The 20,789-nt window shown below is 39.9% G+C and overlaps 1 protein-coding gene across 1 annotated transcript in view; it reads right to left on the minus strand.

Moving 5' to 3' along the window:
- LOC126174745 (atrial natriuretic peptide receptor 1-like) overlaps positions 1–20,789 on the minus strand; it is a 381,570-nt gene that overhangs the window by 257,453 nt on the left and 103,328 nt on the right. The window contains exons 2-3 of the mRNA XM_049921065.1: positions 12,647–12,738; positions 821–940 (exon numbers count right to left, since the gene is read on the minus strand). Of these exons, the coding sequence (XP_049777022.1) occupies positions 821–940; positions 12,647–12,738 (212 nt within the window). The remainder of the gene's footprint in view (positions 1–820; positions 941–12,646; positions 12,739–20,789) is intronic.

Genomic DNA, 20,789 nt, shown 5'->3' on the forward strand with positions numbered 1-20,789 from the left:
ACATGTCAATTTTGTATAGCTGATGGGATGACAGTTTCACGTAACAACTAAGACATGAGAAAATAGTAAATGCATTTCTGGTAGCAAAATTAAAACTGCTCACTTCTTCTCAGTTGATTCATGGTTTTTATCTTTGTTGGCATTTTGTGATTTTCTTTTGAGTTGTGGCTGCCTATTTCATTAAGCTGGCTGATTTGCAGCTCCAATGAATTTTTCACATAAAAGGAAACTTTCTCTCGGGATGAAGGCTGTAACGACAGATTAATCTGTAATGTATGCTAAGATGCAGATTAGTTTGAAAGATGATAAATTCCTTGTAAGATGGCAAGTCAATGAATGTATAATGAAAAAACATTCTCTTGATATGAAAGCAGAAATTCAGAAGACAGTCAGTAATCACAAATTATGCACATGAAACATTTCTGTTGATTCTTATTTTGACTATATCTTACATACCATACATCTACTGCGTTTACTATGGTGAATATTTTTTTAACTCTTGTGAATACAACCACCTTTTTTTTTCCAAGAACACATAGTGATTTGCACAGCCATATTGATGTGAGAATGTGACAATATTCCTTCATCTCTTGTCATGAAAGACATAATCTGCCAGCAGCTCTGCTATTGTCTGTGTAGAGCCAGCATCTGCACACATCCTTTTATTATCATCATACCTGATAGTGAGCATAGACAACATTTCTGCACAAAACACATTATGTATGACACTGCTCATATATAGACTTTTATCCAGTACGAGTTTTATTGAAATACAGCCTTGCATTGTTATTGTGCCATATTCGATAGAAGAAATTGTTACCTGATGTTTGACACATAGTCATAGAAGAAATCTTGGTCCACAGAAATATCTTTCCACAACTCCCAATGCACATGAGATATGCAGTTTAGTGTCTGGTTGAACACGGAGAGTAGCAGTGATCTGCAAAATGCCAATGCATAAATTATAATGTAAAGTGCCTGAATTCAAGATCTTGTTTTCTAAAGTTACTACTGGCCACAAAGGAGAGGTATTCAATCTATGTCAGAGTTCATTACCCCACAAAAAACATCTGAAGTAAATGTACATGTCATATGACACTGATGGCTGGAATATCCCGTGGGGTATCTTCAGCCACCTGCTGGAAAGACTGTTTTGCCTCCATGTACATTGGCTCTTGTGGATATGTGAGAGCAGTGTCATATAATACATACTTATACTGTGTTGGTGAGTGTGCTGGATGCATGCATAGTATATAGTTATGACTGTATTGTAAGCTGGTGGTGATGATGAGAGAAGGGTGAGGGTAAAACCCAGTGACAGCCTACTCCCCTCAAATAGTGCCAATGGGATTGCTGAGCTTAAATCCTCATCTGTTGGACAGATCATAATCAACAGTGCCACATGCCCAATTTCATGAGATACAGTGGAGAGGTTTGGAACTTAACCCTGGTCATTGACATGGAGTGGTGATCAGGAACTTATTGATTGTGCAGTAGTGCGTGATTTAGTTTGGGAAAGTTTGCCTGAAGAACGTGTATTGCCTGTTGTGTATTTCCTATTGTTATCATGGTGATCCTCCAGACGGTTGCTGTGGTAAAATTAATTGTGTCTTTGGGTCGGACAGTGATGTTGACATACCGCCTAGTCAGAAATATAGAAAGGTTGGTAGCCCTGTTGAGATTAGTGGTCCTTGGTCAGAGAGTGGTGCGCGCTGAGTTGCAGATGTAGGCAAGGGCTTGATTACAGTAAGCGCGTTCAAATGGCTGTAAGTTGCAGTATTTATGTACAGAAGATGAGGCCTGCACAGGATACATTACTGTGGAGAGCTGCATCAAACCAGTCTTTGGACTGTGGACAACAACAAAAATAATATGTACTGCACTTGTGAATATATATTGCTTCAAGCAGAAGTTTAGCTTTCTGTTGAACAACATCAGAACAGCTGACACAATATAAGCAACAGAATTCAACTAATCTGCTCCAAACAAGTTTTGCACAACACTCTTAACCTGTATAGTTTGTGTTGTTTTTACTTTTATTTATTTTTTATTGTTAGAGACCTCTTTCTCAATACTCTTTAGACCTTAGGAAATCACTATATACAGTTTTGACAGAGGAATGAAGGTGCACTTTTGTTCTGTTTAGTGTGTCAACATGCCTCAAGGGGGTCATTTGAAGCTTATACTGAGTGTACAGTGTCACTTTACTGCAAGGAGGGCTGAGAGCATGGGAAGTTGTCTGGCTTGGCATATATCCACCATAATGTCATTTGAACATTCAACCAAGATAATGAAACATGAATCAGTTAAGATCTGATTTTTAGTAGTTTCCCATAGTCAAGAACATCAGGTGACAACAACTGTCTACAAATTATGGTTTATTACACACTCTAAGAGAATGCAAAAGAACTGTGTGCTTCTTTTCAGGAGTAACTGGTAGGCTGTGTCAATCCAGAGGGTGTGCAACCATCTTCATGTGATTAATTTGGTCTCTCTGCATTCTTCTCAAATGGTAGTATTAATATTTCACTATAGTGGTATGTTAAGGAGATGTACAAGCAAACACCTGGAATGGTGTTGGGTTCTCCTCACTGATGAATGTAGGATTTGCATGTCACCTGATGATTGTCACAGAAACATATGCAGGTGGCCAGGTATCAATGGCATCTCATTCATGTTAACTCCACAGTTTCACAGTTGTAGGTCAGTCATGATTTTGTTGAGTATTATGTATGGATATTCAATGCTTATCAGGAGTAATTTGAGGTTTAAGCAGTACTGGGGCAGGAATGTCCAACCTATTGTTTGGCACTACAGTCAAAATTTCGATGAGGGGTTCTTATTTCAAAATAATATTACACAAGTACACTGACATTGTCTTGTGAACAGAAAGCTGGAGTCAGCTTAATGGAATGGCCTGCAGTGCTTTCTAACCTTTTCTTATGGTTTCATCACTGTATTTCTTTCATTTCTTGATCCCCTTCCATTTATGACCAGCCATGTTTACAGATATGGATGTAATACATAACTTTTTTGAACAGTTCCTTTCAGCTTTCCTTCAAGCTGAATAAAATTTATATGTATACTGTGATAAAAACATGACATTCCAGAAAGTTTTCTGGTATGCATATGTTGCTGTGTTGACAGCAGTGTAATATACCTATCTTTTAATGTTTGTATGACACATTTTGGATCAGATAGGTGATTCAGGATTCAGAGAGATATGTTTTTAAATAAAGTTCAATACCTACATTATACCAATGTTAATATGCCTGAAACTTAAGATCAATCTCACAGTATGCAAGGGATACATTGTTTTTCACAATAAAAGCTAATGTAAAAAACGGGACAACCACAAAATCAATTCCTAGCAAGGACTGCCAAGATTATTCCACTTCTTCAACTGTTGCATTATGTGAGACTGTAATTTATTTCCATAAAATAATATTGCATGCATTGTGGAAAAGAAGCTATTTCTAGTCATGGAAAAGTCATGGGAGATACTGATCTAACTGTAATCTTTTGTTATGCATATGCTGAACATAATGAACAGCCTTCAGCTTCAGCAAGCACACCAGCCACTCTCATATTTGTCCATTAATGGGAAGGATGTGTAACAAGTCAGGTGTACATTACTTAATCTGTACAGATCTACTGTACCAAAAATAAGCATTCAATGCTATTCATATTTATGCCAGATAAATTTAATCAAGTAAATCAGAAAGAAATCTGATATTCTGAAAACAGCTGGTTTCTCCCTCAGTTAGATATTAAACAGCTGCAGTTTTATAAGAATCTCTGCTGCCCTCCATGTAGGTAACAGAACTTTCCAACCTTTGAATGTAGATATTCAGATAATTTCAGATAGAGAGGCTGATTACACATATGTCTGGTGTTCTTCCCAACTGGTTTGAATTCCACTTTCTTGCTTTGTGTTTGCTCCGAGCTTGTTCAATACTTGTGGGCAAGAGTATATAACCCTTCTTGACAAGGAGGCAAAGTCTACAAGAAAACAATTTTTGTGCCTTTTATTGTTATTGTATAGATCACAGTTCAGCTGAAATGAAGTTTTTTTGTCAGCAACAAAACCCAGTAAGGAGTAAATGTTTTGGGAAGTGTGTGTAACAACTTCAACACATCCTTAAAACTGATTCTGGAAGACGTATGGCTATCTATTTTACACAACTTTCTCATTGCTTCCTTTCTGGTTGGTAAACACTGTTTATACAATTACATACCTATCAGAAGTTTATTTTACTTACATGCCACTATGTATGATCATCGATTTTTACTTCTTTGTTAAAGGTCATTATTGTTTGTTTGAAATCATATAATATGAGTTTTTGCGAGATTAAGTCATAGCTCTACACTGTTTGCTGTGAACCAATGTTATTTTATCTGGTTGAGTTTAGGCCCCTGATTAGTATTCTTCTGTTAGTGACAATCGTTAGTTTTTTATATACCATTTAAAATAATTGCAGCACTGTACACCTTATCACTGGAGTCTTCCAAAATTTTTGATGTTGTTAACCTATTTGAACTCCTTCCTGAGGCATGAGCAGTCTGTTATTTTGAAAAAAGTGTCACATAAATCATTACATTAAATAACTTCAACTTCACACATAGTGCTTCTTCAACCACTTGTGTGTTGGAGATGTGTGAACGTGGCTTGACTTGTGGACATTACCATCTGAGAGTCATTATGCCCTAGTGGCATAGAATGGTGTGCTGCTTGACATGTCCTCATGTGTGCTGATGTTGGTTGAGAGAGTCGGCGCAGGGCAGGTGCTAACTGTCGAGAGAGTGTTGTCTCCTGCACATCGTGATCACAGAGTTCAACAATTTTCATTCAGGCAGAAGGTCAGGCTACCATATTCCACATATCCAGTGAAGCTTGTTGATAGAGTAAGGATGCTGACATTGTTGGAGGTTGCACAGTTGATGTAAGACTGGTGCACCAACTACTTGTAGCGATCTCGCAGTGGTTGCACATCTGCTAGCTGGTGCAGCACATGTGTGATATTACCAAGGTACGTGAATTGCAGCCTGGAGTGCTCTATTTTGAATAGTCTGTAGGCACCTGATGTGGATTTTGGTGGCACTGCCCCAAACAGCTGCCGCATATTTCAGAAATGGGAGTATGAGGCATTTGGAGAGGGTGATTCCAATACATGGTGGCAGTGTGTAAGAACAGTGCAACACCAGGGAGAGATCCTGGAGTTATCATAGTGCTCTGCATCACACATCGCTAGTGTGGTGCCACTACATAAGATGCTGGTCTAAAGTGACACCAAGACTCAAACAGTTGTGGACCATGGGAGGGGAGTTCCTTGTACAGTAAATCGTTGGAGAGCAGGTGGAACATTTCTCATGGTGATAATGATCGCCTGCAGTTTAGCCACATTAAATGGAAGCTATGCCCAAGCTACTCGTACAAGATTGTCAGCTGCATGTTGCAGATGTGTCATTGCTAAGGCATTGTTTCTGCACTTCATGAAGAGCACCATGTCATCTGCGTGTACAGCAATCCGAACTGGAAGACCTGGTGGCATATATGATTTGTAGGGAATGCAGATTAACTGTCCCAGTAAGGAGCCTTGAGGGACTCCAGCATGGATAACATGGCAGGTAGACATTCCAGATCCAGCTTGAACATGAAACTTCCAGTCCTGGAGGTAGCTGTTGATCAACGTGAAATTAGAAGCAGATACAAGTAGACCTATACTTGCATAGGGAAGAGTACAAGACTACTTACAGTTTTGATTTTGACTGGATGTCACACATTTTAACAAAAGTTCAGTAATGAAAAATTAAAAGAAAATAATGCACTATTTCTCTGAAGCTTTGGGTGCACTAACAGTTCCACTGTCACGTGTGTGTGTGTGTGTGTGTGTGTGTGTGTGTGTGTGTGTGTGTGTGTGTGTGTGTGTGTGTGTGTGTGTGTGTGTGTTCTCAGATGTGTCACTACTATCTGAAGTGTTGATGTTGACAATAAGATAACAGATGTAACAGTGGCTACATCCATGCCTTCAGTAATCCTGCCCAGGGATTTCAAAGTCCTCTTTCAGTTTTCCTCAGCTACAGCCTGAAAAGATGCACCTGCAAGTAAATTAATGGTGTCACTATGCAGTGTATTACTTTTATTTTTCAATGAAGGCACAAATGAAAATTAAGTCACATTAATTTATGCATGTAACTATCAAGTACACAGTAGTAGAAGTAGTAGTAGGCAGCCTCCAGCAGCTGGCCAGCACTAATACAGTGGGTGGCTGAGTCAAACACACGTGCACAGTGGCACCACACCCAGTGAACTAACACACTAATCATAGGGTACAGCACATTCGGTTTACCCCTAGTGTACAAAACTGACAGTATTCATTCATTTCTCACTGCCAGTCACTGCACACACTACAAACATTATACACACATTGTTTTGTGACACTACACACATTACACTCGCTATCAGCTGATGTCAGGACCATTTTGTGCACTGCAACTTCTCAGATGCTAGCCTGAAAAAAACTGAGTCACCATCTTTCTATAATGTGTGAGATGTTGACCACAGGAAGAGGACAAGATGTTGTTCTTATACATTACATAGCTTTGCAAGTAGGATTTTCCAGAAAATCTGAAAAAAATGAGGATGAATTATAGTGTGAAAGTGTAGGTGGAATGTTAGACATTTTATAATTATCATTATTATTATTATTATTATTATTATTATTATTATCATCATTTGTGTTCCAATTTTTACCAAATCCTTATTCTGTGTTATCTAAGCAATCCTTCAGTGGGTAGAATGTTAGGCTTACAGGCATTTTTTGATGGCCTTTTTAAATAAATTTATTTTAACAATTTCTTTACTTTCCTATTATTCCTTAGAGAAGAATGCTGTTTTGAATTTTACAATTAATCTTTCTTGGCATATGTTAAGTTCAGTCTAGACCTTGTTTCAAGGCCATGGACAATGCAGTGCAGTAATTACCAATGTATTTTTGATGTATATGACTGTTCAGTAAATGTATTTTTATGGTACAGATAAAATCCCAAGAGCTTTGAACATATTTTCACAATGAGCTCAAATAACCTTTTTTTGTTTTTACTTTCATTTTTGTGGCCCTTTTCTGCAGTTGAAAAACTGTGTTCATATTTTGTGCATTTGATCTCCAGAAGGGAATGCTGTAGCTAAGAACTCAGTATACTTATGCTTAGAATGTAACTAAAAGACACTTGCTGCCTGCTGATAATACTCTGAGGTCATAACATGCTGATGACATTCTGTTTGCAAATATCTTTGTGTGTTCACACCACTTCAAATGAGAATCAATACTCATTCCCTAGAAATTTTGCATTTTTCACACTGTCTATAAAGGTGCCATCTAGATTTAATTTAATAGTCGTTTCCCTCTTCAAACTGAAATTCACGGCATTTTTTTTCTTTATGTTTAATGCCACTTTATTGCTTATTGACAAGTTGTAACATTCCTTGAAGATTTCATTTGCTTTCTCTGCAAGGAGTTCTCTTATTTTCTCAGTGACTATAAAACTGCTGTGACCAGCAAAGATCATTTCTTTCCTATGGTTAACACTAGTGGGAAAGTCAAAAAAATGTTCAAGTGTGTGTGAATTTCTAAGGGACCACATTGCTGAGGTCATCGGTCCCTAGACTTACACACTGCTTAAACTGACTTATGCTAAGAACAACATACATATCCATGTTCGTGAGGGCCCGTGCAATCCGTGACATGGTGCCTCAAACTGCATGGCCACTCCACAAAGCTGGGAAAGTCATAGATGTATGTCAGGAACAATACTGGTTCTAATGTGCTATGTGTTTCACTTACATTTTACACTTATTTTAAGTATGTGTTATTTGTACTCTTTGTACCATATCTGCTGGATATGATCAGAATCAATCATAAGCTGACCTTCTAATTTCTAATGCATCTAGATTATTTAGCAGAATTTTATGGCCAACAGTATCAAAAATTGTAGAATGATCTAAAAATATACCAGTGACACACTCATTGCTAAGAGCATTGAGCATCACTTTTGTGAATTCTACTATGGCTGATTCTGTATTTCTACTACTTCAGCAATCAAACTGTGATTCACTTAAAAGGTTGTATTTATTCAAGTAACTGATTAATCTGTCTTTCATAACTGATTCTGTTATTTTTGAGAATGGTGATGGCAGGGAAATGGAATGGAATTTTTCTGCCTCTCCTGAATTACCTACCTTAGGCAGCTGTACAACCCTTGTCTGTTTTAAATATCTGGTATTTCTCTGATGTGAAGGCTTCATTTATTATATTTGTTAAGAGAGCTTGTAAACTCTCTATGCTTTGTTTCAGTGCACACACTGTTACTTTGTCTAAGCCTACTTACTTTTAGTTTTTAGTTTTAGTACAGTTTTACTGATTTCATGCTCTGTGGTTGGTAGCAACATCATTGTACTTAGTGCATAACTGTTTATAGGTTTTACATTCGTTTTTGGGAATTTTTGCTGTAACTTGTCTCTAATACCTATTAAATGCTCATTCACACAGCTTGCTAAGTGGTATGGGTAATTTATTACTTTATCTCCTTCCTTTATCAGAATGTTATTATGCCTTTGTTCGCCTCTCCCTGTTTTCTTGTTTATGACATCCCAGATTGCTTTACTTTTATTCTCTGCATTGTTTATTCTTTTATCATTAAATGACTTTTTTATAGCAATCGGCACCTTCATATAAATTTTTTTAACCTATGGTAGAAATTCAAGAACTCTGGCTCATTATGACTCTTTGTCATAGAACAGGAGTACTTAAGGATTTGGAGCACTTCTTGTTATCTATACATTTTTGTGTAACATTGAGACTGATGTGGGTATTTTTGGAAATGTCTTTCCAAAGTTTATTTTAAATAATGTTGATAATTTAGAAAATATAACATTTACATTGGTTTCGCTATACACTCCATTTCAGCTTTGGTTTGCTAATTCTTTTGAAACATCTAGTATTTTATTTTCTGATAAAGCTAGAAGTTCAGGAAATTTTTCTATACCTGATTTTACTCTTATTATTTGCCAGAAATAGTCTGATAATCCAACTTCTTTTACAGCTACATCACACTTTTCTCTTCCAAATTTGTGACCACATGACCAATTACCGATGCAGTCATTTTTTTGTCTCTACACAACATTATGTTGACATTTGTACTTGAGACTTTATCGAGATTTATGTCAATTTGTTGAAAAAAGTATACACGCAACCACTGGGAGATTGATACACACACAAAAATGATAAATTTCTTGTTGTTATCATGCCCTGTTAATTCAGTAGCTGATATTCCAATGTGTTTATCCTCACTTATTGTATGAAAGTCATGTCTTGATTTGAACTGTGTTTCTTTTCCAATGTAAATGCATGGTCATCTGCCCTTGACTATGTTGGATTTCAGTGTCTCTATACCAGTGTTTAGTGACACAAATTACAGTGCAGTTCAAAGATCTGAGATCAGCTTCAAACAGTTTTTTTTTCCTCCATTGACTGCATGTTTTGATGAAGGATTGTGAAGTCTGTGAAATGTCCCATGTTGCTTTTTCCATTGGTTTATTTTTCTTTATGACATGTAGCATGTATGCTATTTGATGTGTTACAATCTACCTTGTAAGTGATCGTTTCAGAATTTTTTAAACTGCTACTGGTACTCTTAAGTCTGGGGAACCTGTTGTCTGGATTTATCCTAAAAGGCCTACTTCTTCTACCCATGAAAATAGTTCTGTGACTGCTGGGTTGAATTTTGTTCAAGACAACTATATTATTGATGTTAATTTTGGATACATGTCACCTGTGTGTAGTGATGCTATGCAGTCCCCTACTGGTGTGCATTCCAACTCTGAGGGAAGACTGTGAATCAGATGTATGAACATTTCTTTGAATTTTCTCAGCACCACAGCATTTCACCATGTTCTACAATATCTTCTGGCATTTTATCCAGCGAACTAGGTGCCTTTTCTGAACTGGAATAGTCCCTTAATGGGCCAGCAACTAACTCATCAATCATTTACAAGAAAATCACCATCAAATTAGTGCAATGAGGCACAGCACAGCAAGAAAGCAGACAATGCAGTGAACACCAGCTAACAACATGCAGCACAAATGGGTTTGAAAATTTACAAATCAGTTTTACTGATTTGTGGGTGACAAGTTATAGCTACCACATGCACTTGCTGCTGAAAACAGTGCACGTCCATTTAACAGTCTAAAGACGTGAAAGCTCCATCCATAACAAGTGAAGAATAGATGATGAAATTGTGATTCAAAATGTTGGTCTAGCAGAGCCATACCAAGGCCGTCCTATATGACCCTGTACCCCTGGCAGAACTGTCAAAGCTGCATCTCACTCACCCTCTCCCCTCCCCCTCCCCCAAGGTAAACTATCTTACTGTAGGTTTTTATGCATATTTAGCAAATTTTATAATTTTGTAAGTATTTTTCATCTCATCAATTTAGAAGCTTTTCTTCAACATAATAATAGCTCACAAATTTTAATATACTAACACACAAGTATTCACCACTTTCTCTTCAAAATTTTCCTCCACATATTTTGATCTTGTACAGCCTTTTCCTCTGCTCCAAGTCTCCTCATCACCAACTGCATATTTTGGAACCAGGTAGTCAATTTTCTACACCAGAATAGGGTGTGTGTTGGGGGTTGGGGTAGGGGATGCCACTTACCCCCTGTACCCCACGTGGAATCTGGAGTCAGAGTTTTTACTCATTACACAACACAGCTACAAAAATAGCCAGTAACTTGTTCTTCTGACATAAGGGTTGAAGGGGAAGGAAGAGGGGTGAAGGGAAAGAAACTGGAGAGGTTTAGGAAGAGGGGTAGTTTGGAAAAGTCACCCAGAACCCTTGGTCAGGAAATACATACTGGACAGCATGAAAAGGGAAGACTTTCCTCCTCAGGACTGTATGTCTTATCATTTACATACCTGCCAATGGTATGACGTGTACAAAGTTGCATTGGCATTCACCCATGTCTTCTGGGTGCATCACTTTTATTGTCAGACAATGCATGTTTTATTTACAAACAGAATTGTACTAGCCAAAACTTGGTAGTGGGAAAAGTATTGGCTGAATGAGAAGTAAGTTTTATGTACCCTTCATCTATTCTGCTGGCATGCTCAAATGTCACATCTTGCACCAATCATCTTTTGGCAGAAATAAGTAAAAATGGAAGCCTTCAATCAAATAGCATATTTGCTTCAGCACCTGTTTGCCACACACTGAAATCCTTCAGTACAGTGACCTTAGCGTTAAATCCACATAAATAATAATGTAGATGTTTGTTTGTTCAAAAACGTAGATCTGTGAAATTTCTTCACCAATTGTTCTGAAATTTTGACACGACACTGCATTTGAATTCATGATCACAATACTGCTACAGAAGCAAATATGCAATATCATTAAACAAGGCTCCTCGAGAACAGAGAGAGAGGGGAAGAGGGGATGGACAGAGGGTGGGAGGAAATGGAGATAGAAAGTAGAAACAATGAGATGGCTAGAGAGATGGGGTAGAAGAAGATGAGGAGGGAGGGAGGGAGGGGGAGGGGGGGGGGGAGAGAGAGAGAGAGAGAGAGAGAGAGAGAGAGAGAGAGAGAGAGAGAGAGAGAGAGAGAGAGAGAGAGAGAGGGGGGGGGGGAGCAGAAGATGAGGGAGATAGAAAGGGGGATAAGGTGATGGACGGGGGGGGGGGAATAGAAAGGAGGCAGGAGAAGATGGCGACTGGAGAGAGGAGAAGATGGACAGAGAAAGGGAGCAGGAGGTGATGGGCAGAGAGAGTGGACAGGATAAGATGATGGACAAAGGGAGGAGGGGGGGCAGAGACAGGGGAGAGAAGGAGATTAGAGCAAATATCCAGTTCCCACACATATTAGGAACATGTGCTTTCTCCTGACTTTCTTTTCCATTTAAGCAAAATGAACCACAGCAACAAGTGATCAAGAACATCTAGCGACATCTCTGTGTCATACAGTCCCCACGAAAAGTGTTCCAAAAGACGTTTGTTAAAACTCAAATTCAATTTTCTTTCTCCTTTTGTTTTACGAGCATTAGCCCACTTGCACATATCAGCTGCCACTGCTGTTAAAGAATGTAGTTTGTACGCCGAATTAGGACCTACGGGTACAGGTAGCATTCGAAATATTTGTTGAAATGTTTTGGCAAACTGCGTTATCGTCACTGGTTGCCAGGGATCTGGGTAACATAATAACAACAGCACGCCGAAGCTCGTGCATCATGAGCATACAACTACTAAAGTTGTACCACCGTATTGGGCGGTGTAGGCCCACGAACACTTGGAGCATATTCCCCGCAGAGCAACTGCTGTATTGCAATATTAGTTACAAACAAAAGTGTCTGCATGGTTCTATTCTGCTACATGTAGTAATGAAAATCGAATGTATTCCGAATAGTCCTTTCACCATCTTCACCAGATTACAAATAATATCTAGCAAATCTCACAAATCGCACGACGCACTTGATGTGTTGTAAAGTAAATGTAACGAATATAATTTTAAAAATTTACATTAGTCCCTAAGAACGTGTGATTAATGAAACGAAAAATAATCAATGTTTCTACAGTTTCTTTCACGTACCTGTTACCATGCGTAAATATGATGTAGGCAACTTGTCCTCGTTCATATTGGAAGGCAGTTAATAGATGGAACAGTTCCACTGTTAAATCAATCTGTAACAAAATAACACCTGTTGTTATTCCTTTGGGCTGCAACAATTATTATAAATGTGCAATTTTTAACAATAACGTAAGAATTTTACCGTGCTAAGGAGGCATAATAATATAGGAAAGCAAGTGGCTCCGAATGAGGTAATATTCACAGCACATTACTCCATACCATGGAGAGAAATAACAGGATCCAGGGAGTGAGTAGTAACGTCCACCGAGTGTTTCTCGGTTCTAGCGGTAAGTAACGTCATAATGCTGTAAAAAGTTGAAACAGTGGTAACGCTGGTCTGTTACGAGCAATCTTTGGCGGTGTGCCTGATTGTATTGTATTTAGTTGTGTCTCTGAGTCTGCAAAATGTCTTGTATTAATGTTGATGATCCAGTAAACGAAAAAGGTAGGTTATGTATGATTTGATAATCGGCAGGCTGTACGAAATATTATTCCAAATTATTCACTGATGCGAATTTCATGACATAAGCTGCAATGGACATAAACGTATTGCCCAACTGTGACGTATGAAAGTTTGTGCTGGATCGGGTATCGAACCCGGATTTCCCACTTATCACGACCTGCAAAAATTTTCATATGTCACTGTTGGGTATGCTCATGTCGCGAAATTCGCATTCAGCGAATAATTTGGAATAATATTTCATACAGCTGCCGATTTGTAAATCATATGGAATTATCATAAGCTGAGATGGAACATATGACGATAAAAATAAGATGCCCATATTTTTGGAAGCCGAAGATGGGACCAACATTGGTAACTATACAGGAGGCCAAGACAGGCCGTCCCATCCCAACTCCCCCCCCCCCCCCCCCCCCCCCCCCACCACCATCACGATTTCAGGGAAAGGAATTAACTACTCACTACTCGGAGTACAACAGTCTTCTACAATTGTTATAATTGACTGAAATAAGTAACAGACATCAAAAGACAATATAGTAAATATAATATAAAACATAAGATACATTCACAGTTACTGTATAATAATGATGCACCAAAATATTAAAAGTTAATAAAACATCTTGTTTTCATTTGAGTTTTCTCAGATGTCCATATCTTATTCATCAAAGAAAACACACGCTCCAATGCTGCGTTTGTACCTGGAAGACACAAGGCAAATTCCACAGTCCTTGAAATAGTGTCATATAGAATAATGTTTCGATGTGAAGTGCTGAAAAGTCTGTACCCAACGCACATCAATGTCAGTTTTTTCTACGTTCCATTTGTCTATTTTCTGGGGGAGTCAAAATGCTGCATATTAAAAACACTCTTGAAATAATTCATTGTCACCGATGTTACAGTTCTGCAATACGTTTACGAGAGATTTGTGGCATTTCTGGACTTCAGCCCATGTCCGTACATCGTTTAAAAGAACCTATTTCAAGTTCGAAAAGGCATTACAACGATTTGTCCACTGCTCAATGTATTGTGCAATGCTATCATAAAATTCACATACGGGTTCAGTGAACTAAATAACGTTTATGTCTCCCTCAGATTAAAATTTGCTTAAATCACTTCTTATAACGAGTGGCACGAATCTGGTTTTTCATTTTTCGGTCATATTCCCTTTTAAATCATAAAGTGCTTCTCCAACTTCTGCATACGTAACATGCTGGTCTTCTGTCTTCAATACTGTGCTGCACGAAAAGTTACGCTTAATTATATAAAAGCATAAGGACGACTTCAGAGCGTGGGCTATCAAAAAATTTCCGTAGTATTTTTGGCCATTTTTCTTCACTTAAAAAACATGATTTTAGTGGTCCACAGAGCCGTAAAGCTCTCTCAATGGCTGGCATCAAGGCCACCCTTCTGGTACTGCTTTTTCCAAGTAATTTTTTGGACTCTATGTCTAAAAATGTACAAAATTGTTTTAGGCTTTCATCAAGTATAGAATGCATGTTGAAGTAAATCTTGTGACTGACACACTCTAGATCGACTGATAATGAAATTGCGCGTCGTTAAGATACTACGAGGGCAGTTCAATAAGTAATGCAACACATTTTTTTTCTGAATCAGGGGTTGTTTTATTCAGCATTGAAATACACCAGGTTATTCCCCAATCTTTTAGATACACAACACTATTTTCAACGTAATCTCCATTCAATGCTACGGCCTTACGCCACCTTGAAATGAGGGCCTGTATGCCTGCACGGTACCATTCCACTGGTCGATGTCGGAGCCAACGTCGTACTGCATCAATAACTTCTTCATCATCCGCGTAGTGCCTCCCACGGATTGCGTCCTTCATTGGGCCAAACATAAGGAAATCCGGCGGTGCGAGATCGGGGCTGTAGGGTGCATGAGGAAGAACAGTCCACTGAAGTTTTGTGAGCTCCTCTCGGGTGCGAAGACTTGTGTGAGGTCTTGCGTTGTCATGAAGAAGGAGAAGTTCGTTCAGATTTTTGTGCCTACGAACACGCTGAAGTCGTTTCTTCAATTTCTGAAGAGTAGCACAATACACTTCAGAGTTGATCGTTTGACCATGGGGAAGGACATCGAACAGAATAACCCCTTCAGCGTCCCAGAAGACTGTAACCATGACTTTACCGGCTGAGGGCATGGCTTTAAACTTTTTCTCGGTAGGGGAGTGGGTGTGGCGCCACTCCATTGATTGCCGTTTTGTTTCAGGTTCGAAGTGATGAACCCGTGTTTCATCGCCTGTAACAATCTTTGACAAGAAATTGTCACCCTCAGCCACATGACGAGCAAGCAATTCCGCACAGATGGTTCTCCTTTGCTCTTTATGGTGTTCGGTTAGACAACGAGGGACCCAGCGGGAACAAACCTTTGAATATCCCAACTGGTGAACAATTGTGACAGCGCTACCAACAGAGATGTCAAGTTGAGCACTGAGTTGTTTGATGGTGATCCGTCGATCATCTCGAACGAGTGTGTTCGCACGCTCCGCCATTGCAGGAGTCACAGCTGTGCACGGCCGGCCCGCACGCGGGAGATCAGACAGTCTTGCTTGACCTTGCGGCGATGATGACACACGCTTTGCCCAACGACTCACCGTGCTTTTGTCCACTGCCAGATCACCGTAGACATTCTGCAAGCGCCTATGAATATCTGAGATGCCCTGGTTTTCCGCCAAAAGAAACTCGATCACGGCCCGTTGTTTGCATCGCACATCCGTTACAGACGCCATTTTAACAGCTCCGTACAGCGCTGCCACCTGTCGGAAGTCAATGAAACTATACGAGACGAAGCGGGAATGTTTGAAAATATTCCACAAGAAATTTCCGGTTTTTTCAACCAAAATTGGCCGAGAGAAAAAATGTGTTGCATTAGTTATTGAACTTCCCTCGTACTTTACTGAGGATCGTCCTGCATTTGGCCTAACACTGGGGCTCACAAAGCTAATTTCAAAGAGAGTACAACATAGGTTCATTCCGTTACGATGCTGCAACTCGAGGAGCATTTGCTGGGACTGAACAACGGACACTAATCTGAAATAATACTTCCTTTCAATCGACATCAACCGAACATGGATAAGGAACCTGTCTTCAGTCCATTTATAATCCTGTAATTTGTCAGATTCAAATGCTGACTCGTTAACTGTGCTGTCGTGTGACAGATTTTTGTATATCTAGTCATCAAGAGTCCGCCCCAATAGCTGAGTGGTCAGCGTGGCGGTCTGTCACGCCAGGGGGCCCGGGTTCGAGATTTTCTCCGCCCAGGGACTGGGTGTTGTGTTGTCCTCATTATCATTTCATCATCATCAGTGAAAGGCAACGGGAAACCACCACTGGAATCACTTCCCTAGACGCTCATACGGTGGACCTCTCTGACGAGGCTTCCCCCATGGCAAGACCTGCTGTAAGGCAGAACACAAAGTTTTTTTTGTCATCAAGAGATCCCGTTTTAGCAGAACTAACGGTGAAATTTCTAATGCCTTTAGATTCGATACTTAAGTGTGAATCAGGGTTTTCAACACTGGCGTTCCTGAAAAAAAAAGGCCTATAAAAACCGATTGGAAATTGAACCAGTCCTAAGGATAAAGATAACGTTTTTTGAACAGAATTTGGAGCTCATAGTTGAAAATAAACAGCTACATACTTCTCACTTACAGGGCAGCTAAGGTAATATAACTGTGAAACCGTAATTACCATTTTATTGTTAAAAAGTTGACGCATGAAATACATTGTATATTGTGTTAACTTTAGAAAGTGTTTTAATTTGCTTCATTATCAATCACACGAGAATTTGAGCTTTTTGCCTCCTAGAACTGCTGTTGGGGTCTTGGTGGCATCATTAGAATTGTTAATCGTGTCAGCTGTGCTCATATTATCATTGTTGCCAACGTGATTAGATCTAACAATTTTTGCACTATAGCTGCGTGGCAAAGTGTTAATAACAAGTTGAATTTAATTTCATATTCTTTGCTACTTACCAGTTCTGTATATGAAAATAACACTCTCTGTAATCCCAAATCACCTTCTTTAAAAGTCCAACTGCGCGGGCTGTGAGGGAGAAGGGGCAACGCAGTCGGGCTGACAACATTTACTAGCACAGGGCTCACGGCTCTGTGCCAAAGACTGTACTCTCGCATGTGTTGGCATCAGTGTGCAAAGACAGGAGAAGAACTAGCGGTGGGGACGGTAGCTCTTTCAAATGTTCTACTGTATAGTAAAAAAAAATTCAATGCTTCAAGAAGGGAAGACAAAAAAATAACTAGGTTAGGACAAAAAATTTGGTAACTTCTTCTTTAAGGCATATCAACAATTAAAAGAAACCTTTGTTTCCATTGTCATTGGTGACACACAGTATACATTTTTCGTCTGAAACAAAAATATTTGTACGAAATTTTGTGTACACATTTCTCTTACTTCATTCCAAGTGGGAAAATAAAAATCCTGTTTCACGACGTTCAGATGACATGCTATACCTGTTCCTGACGCCCAAAACCTTTAAATCACACGTATTTGCTACTAATGTTTCCGTTACCTGGCTTTATGCAGAAACTCGTTTCCTACGAGTTAACTCGCAGTTGGCGCCAGTGGACACTTCGTACGAGATAACTTGTAGGTGGCACGCAACGTGTTAAGCTCTACAATCTGGCACTACATAACTTGATGTAGCTCTTATGAATCGTGGTATATAGCGTATTATTAGGAGAGATAGCGTAAAACATTTTTAATTAAAATTTAGGTGGTTAAATTTGAACGGCTGTATAAACTTTTATGGAACGTAGCTAAGAACCATTCTGATTAAACCAGCTGTCAAATAAATACACGGCATTAAAATCCGGCCTTTCGTTTGGAAGTTATGATGGCACACACACACACAACACACACACACACACACACACACACACACACACACACACTTTAAACTTACAACACTCCTCTGTTTTCGTTGCCGGTTAATAAGGGAAAAATTGTAGTAACAGTCTAAGAGCTCTGGTATCCATGCATCACATCCATCGGGAAGAGCCCACTTCAATTTGCGTGGGTGTGTTATATATCGCTACTGAAAAATTTGTTACGCTTTCAGAGACGATCTATGGTATTTGAGGGTTAATTAAAAGAAGCGTAACCACACTGTTTATGATACTGAATTATGAGTGCGTTACTTACTTCTCTTGAAGTTCGGAACTGAAAATGCAGTAACGTTTGGGCATTGCGAAGCTTGCTACAATCCGTGCGCGCCATAATGCTCACGCCAGCAAAACAATCACGAAACCGCTAGAGAAATCCAGCTCAGTAACACCAACTTCTGCGCAAGTATTATTGAAGGTCTCGAAATTGAACGCGTCAGCAGACACTTTTACAATGCTAAAAATGTGAGAAGTTACATGTTGAAACATCCCATGACCGAGACTTGGATCTGATTTGTAAAACCCGGAACATTTAGGCGCCCCGGCTGAACCTTGCCACGACAGGGGAGAGGACTCCAAAAACCGGAACTGTCCCGGCCAAATCGTGACGTCTGGTCACTTTAATAAAAAATGGTCTCGATACCTTCTGTCGTGATATTTTCCCTGAGCGGGATGTTGCGATCTTAAAGGGAGACGTATATAAGACTACTATATAAGGAATGGGCCAGTGACATATGGAGCTGTGGATCGCGCCGGGGAGCGTGCAGGGGAGGCCGAAATGATTAAGAGAACCGATCGCAATAAACGGTAAATCCGGGTTCGAGTCCTGGTTCGGCACAAATTTTCACAAGTCACAACTGGGTAACACATTTATGCCTATAGCAGCTATGTCATGAAATTCGGATTCAGCGAATGATTTGGAAAAAAAAATAGGATTGAAGAAACCTGATTATATTAGTATACAGGGTGTTACAAAAAGGTACGGCCAAACTCTCAGGAAACATTCCTCACACACAAAGAAAGAAAATATGTTATGTGGACATGTGTCCGGAAACGCTTACTTTCCATGTTAGAACTCATCTTATTACTTCTCTTCAAATCACATTAATCACTGAATGGAAACACACAGCAACAGAACGTACCGGCGTGACTTCAAACACTTTGTTACAGGAAATGTTCAAAATGTCCTCCGTTAGCGAGGATACATGCATCCACCCTCCATCGCATGGAATCCCTGATGCGCTGATGCAGCCCTGGAGAATGGCGTATTGTATCACAGCCGTCCACAATACGAGCACGAAGAGTCTCTACATTTGGTTCCGTGGTTGCGTAGACAAGAGCTTTCAAATGCCCCCATAAATGAAAGTCAAGAGGGTTGAGGTCAGGAGAGCGTGGAGGCCATGGAATTGGTCCGCCTCTACCAATCCATTGGTCACCGAATCTGTTGTTGAGAAGCGTACGAACAATTCGACTGAAATGTGCATGAGCTTCATCGTGCATGAACCACATGTTGTGTCGTACTTGTAAAGGCACATGTTTTAGCAGCACAGGTAGAGTATCCCGTATGAAATCATGATAACGTGCTCCATTGAGCGTAGGTGGAAGAACATGGGGCCCAATCAAGACATCACCAACAATGCCTGCCCAAACGTTCACAGAAAATCTGTGTTGATGACGTGATTGCACAATTGCGTGCGGATTCTCGTCAGACCACACATGTTGGAATGAAGCCTCATCCGTAAAGATAACATTTGCACTGAAATGAGGATTGACACATTGTTGGATGAACCATTCGCAGAAGTGTACCCGTGGAGACCAATCAGCTGCTGATAGTGCCTGCACACGCTCTACATGGCACGGAAACAACTGGTTCTCCCGTAGCACTCTCCATACAGTGGCGTGGTCAACGTTACCTTGTACAGCAGCAACTTCTCTGACGCTGACATTAGGGTTATCGTCAACTGCACGAAGAATTGCCTCGTCCATTGCAGGTGTCCTCGTCGTTCTAGGTCTTCCCCAGTCGCGAGTCATAGCTGGAATGTTCCGTGCTCCCTAAGACGCCGATCAATTGCTTTGAACGTCTTCCTGTCGGGACACCTTCGTTCTGGAAATCTGTCTCGATACAAACGTACCGCGCCACGGCTATTGTCCCGTGCTAATCCGTACATCAAATGGGCATCTGCCAACTCTGAATTTGTAAACATTGCACTGACTGCAAAACCACGTTCGTGATGAACACTAAGCTACGCACTGCTACGTACTGATGTGCTTGATGCTAGTACTGTAGAGCAATGAGTCGCATGCCAACACAAGCACCGAAGTCAACATTACCTTCCTTCAATTGGGCCAACTGGCGGTGAATCGAGGAAGTACAGTACATACTGACGAAACTAAAATGAGCTCTAACATGGCGATTAAGCGTTTTCGGACACATGTCCACATAACACCTTTTTTTTTATTTGTGTGTGAGGAATGTTTCCTGATAGTTTGCGCGTACCTTTTTTGTAACACCCTGTATAGCATTGAAAATTTTAAGCAATTTTTGATGACCGCCTTGCTACATACCCCGTTTCTCATGTATGGCTGATATATGGTTCGAATATTACGGGCATTATCAATATAGCGGTTTTAATTTTTCAGGGGATGACATCCAGATTCAGAAAATAAGAATGGGTGGGTGGTTGCAACAGAGCATCAAGCCAGCCATTGGAGTTCGGCATTTTAGA

This window comes from Schistocerca cancellata, chromosome 3 (assembly GCF_023864275.1).
Source record: "Schistocerca cancellata isolate TAMUIC-IGC-003103 chromosome 3, iqSchCanc2.1, whole genome shotgun sequence".
Lineage (NCBI taxonomy): Eukaryota > Metazoa > Arthropoda > Insecta > Orthoptera > Acrididae > Schistocerca > Schistocerca cancellata.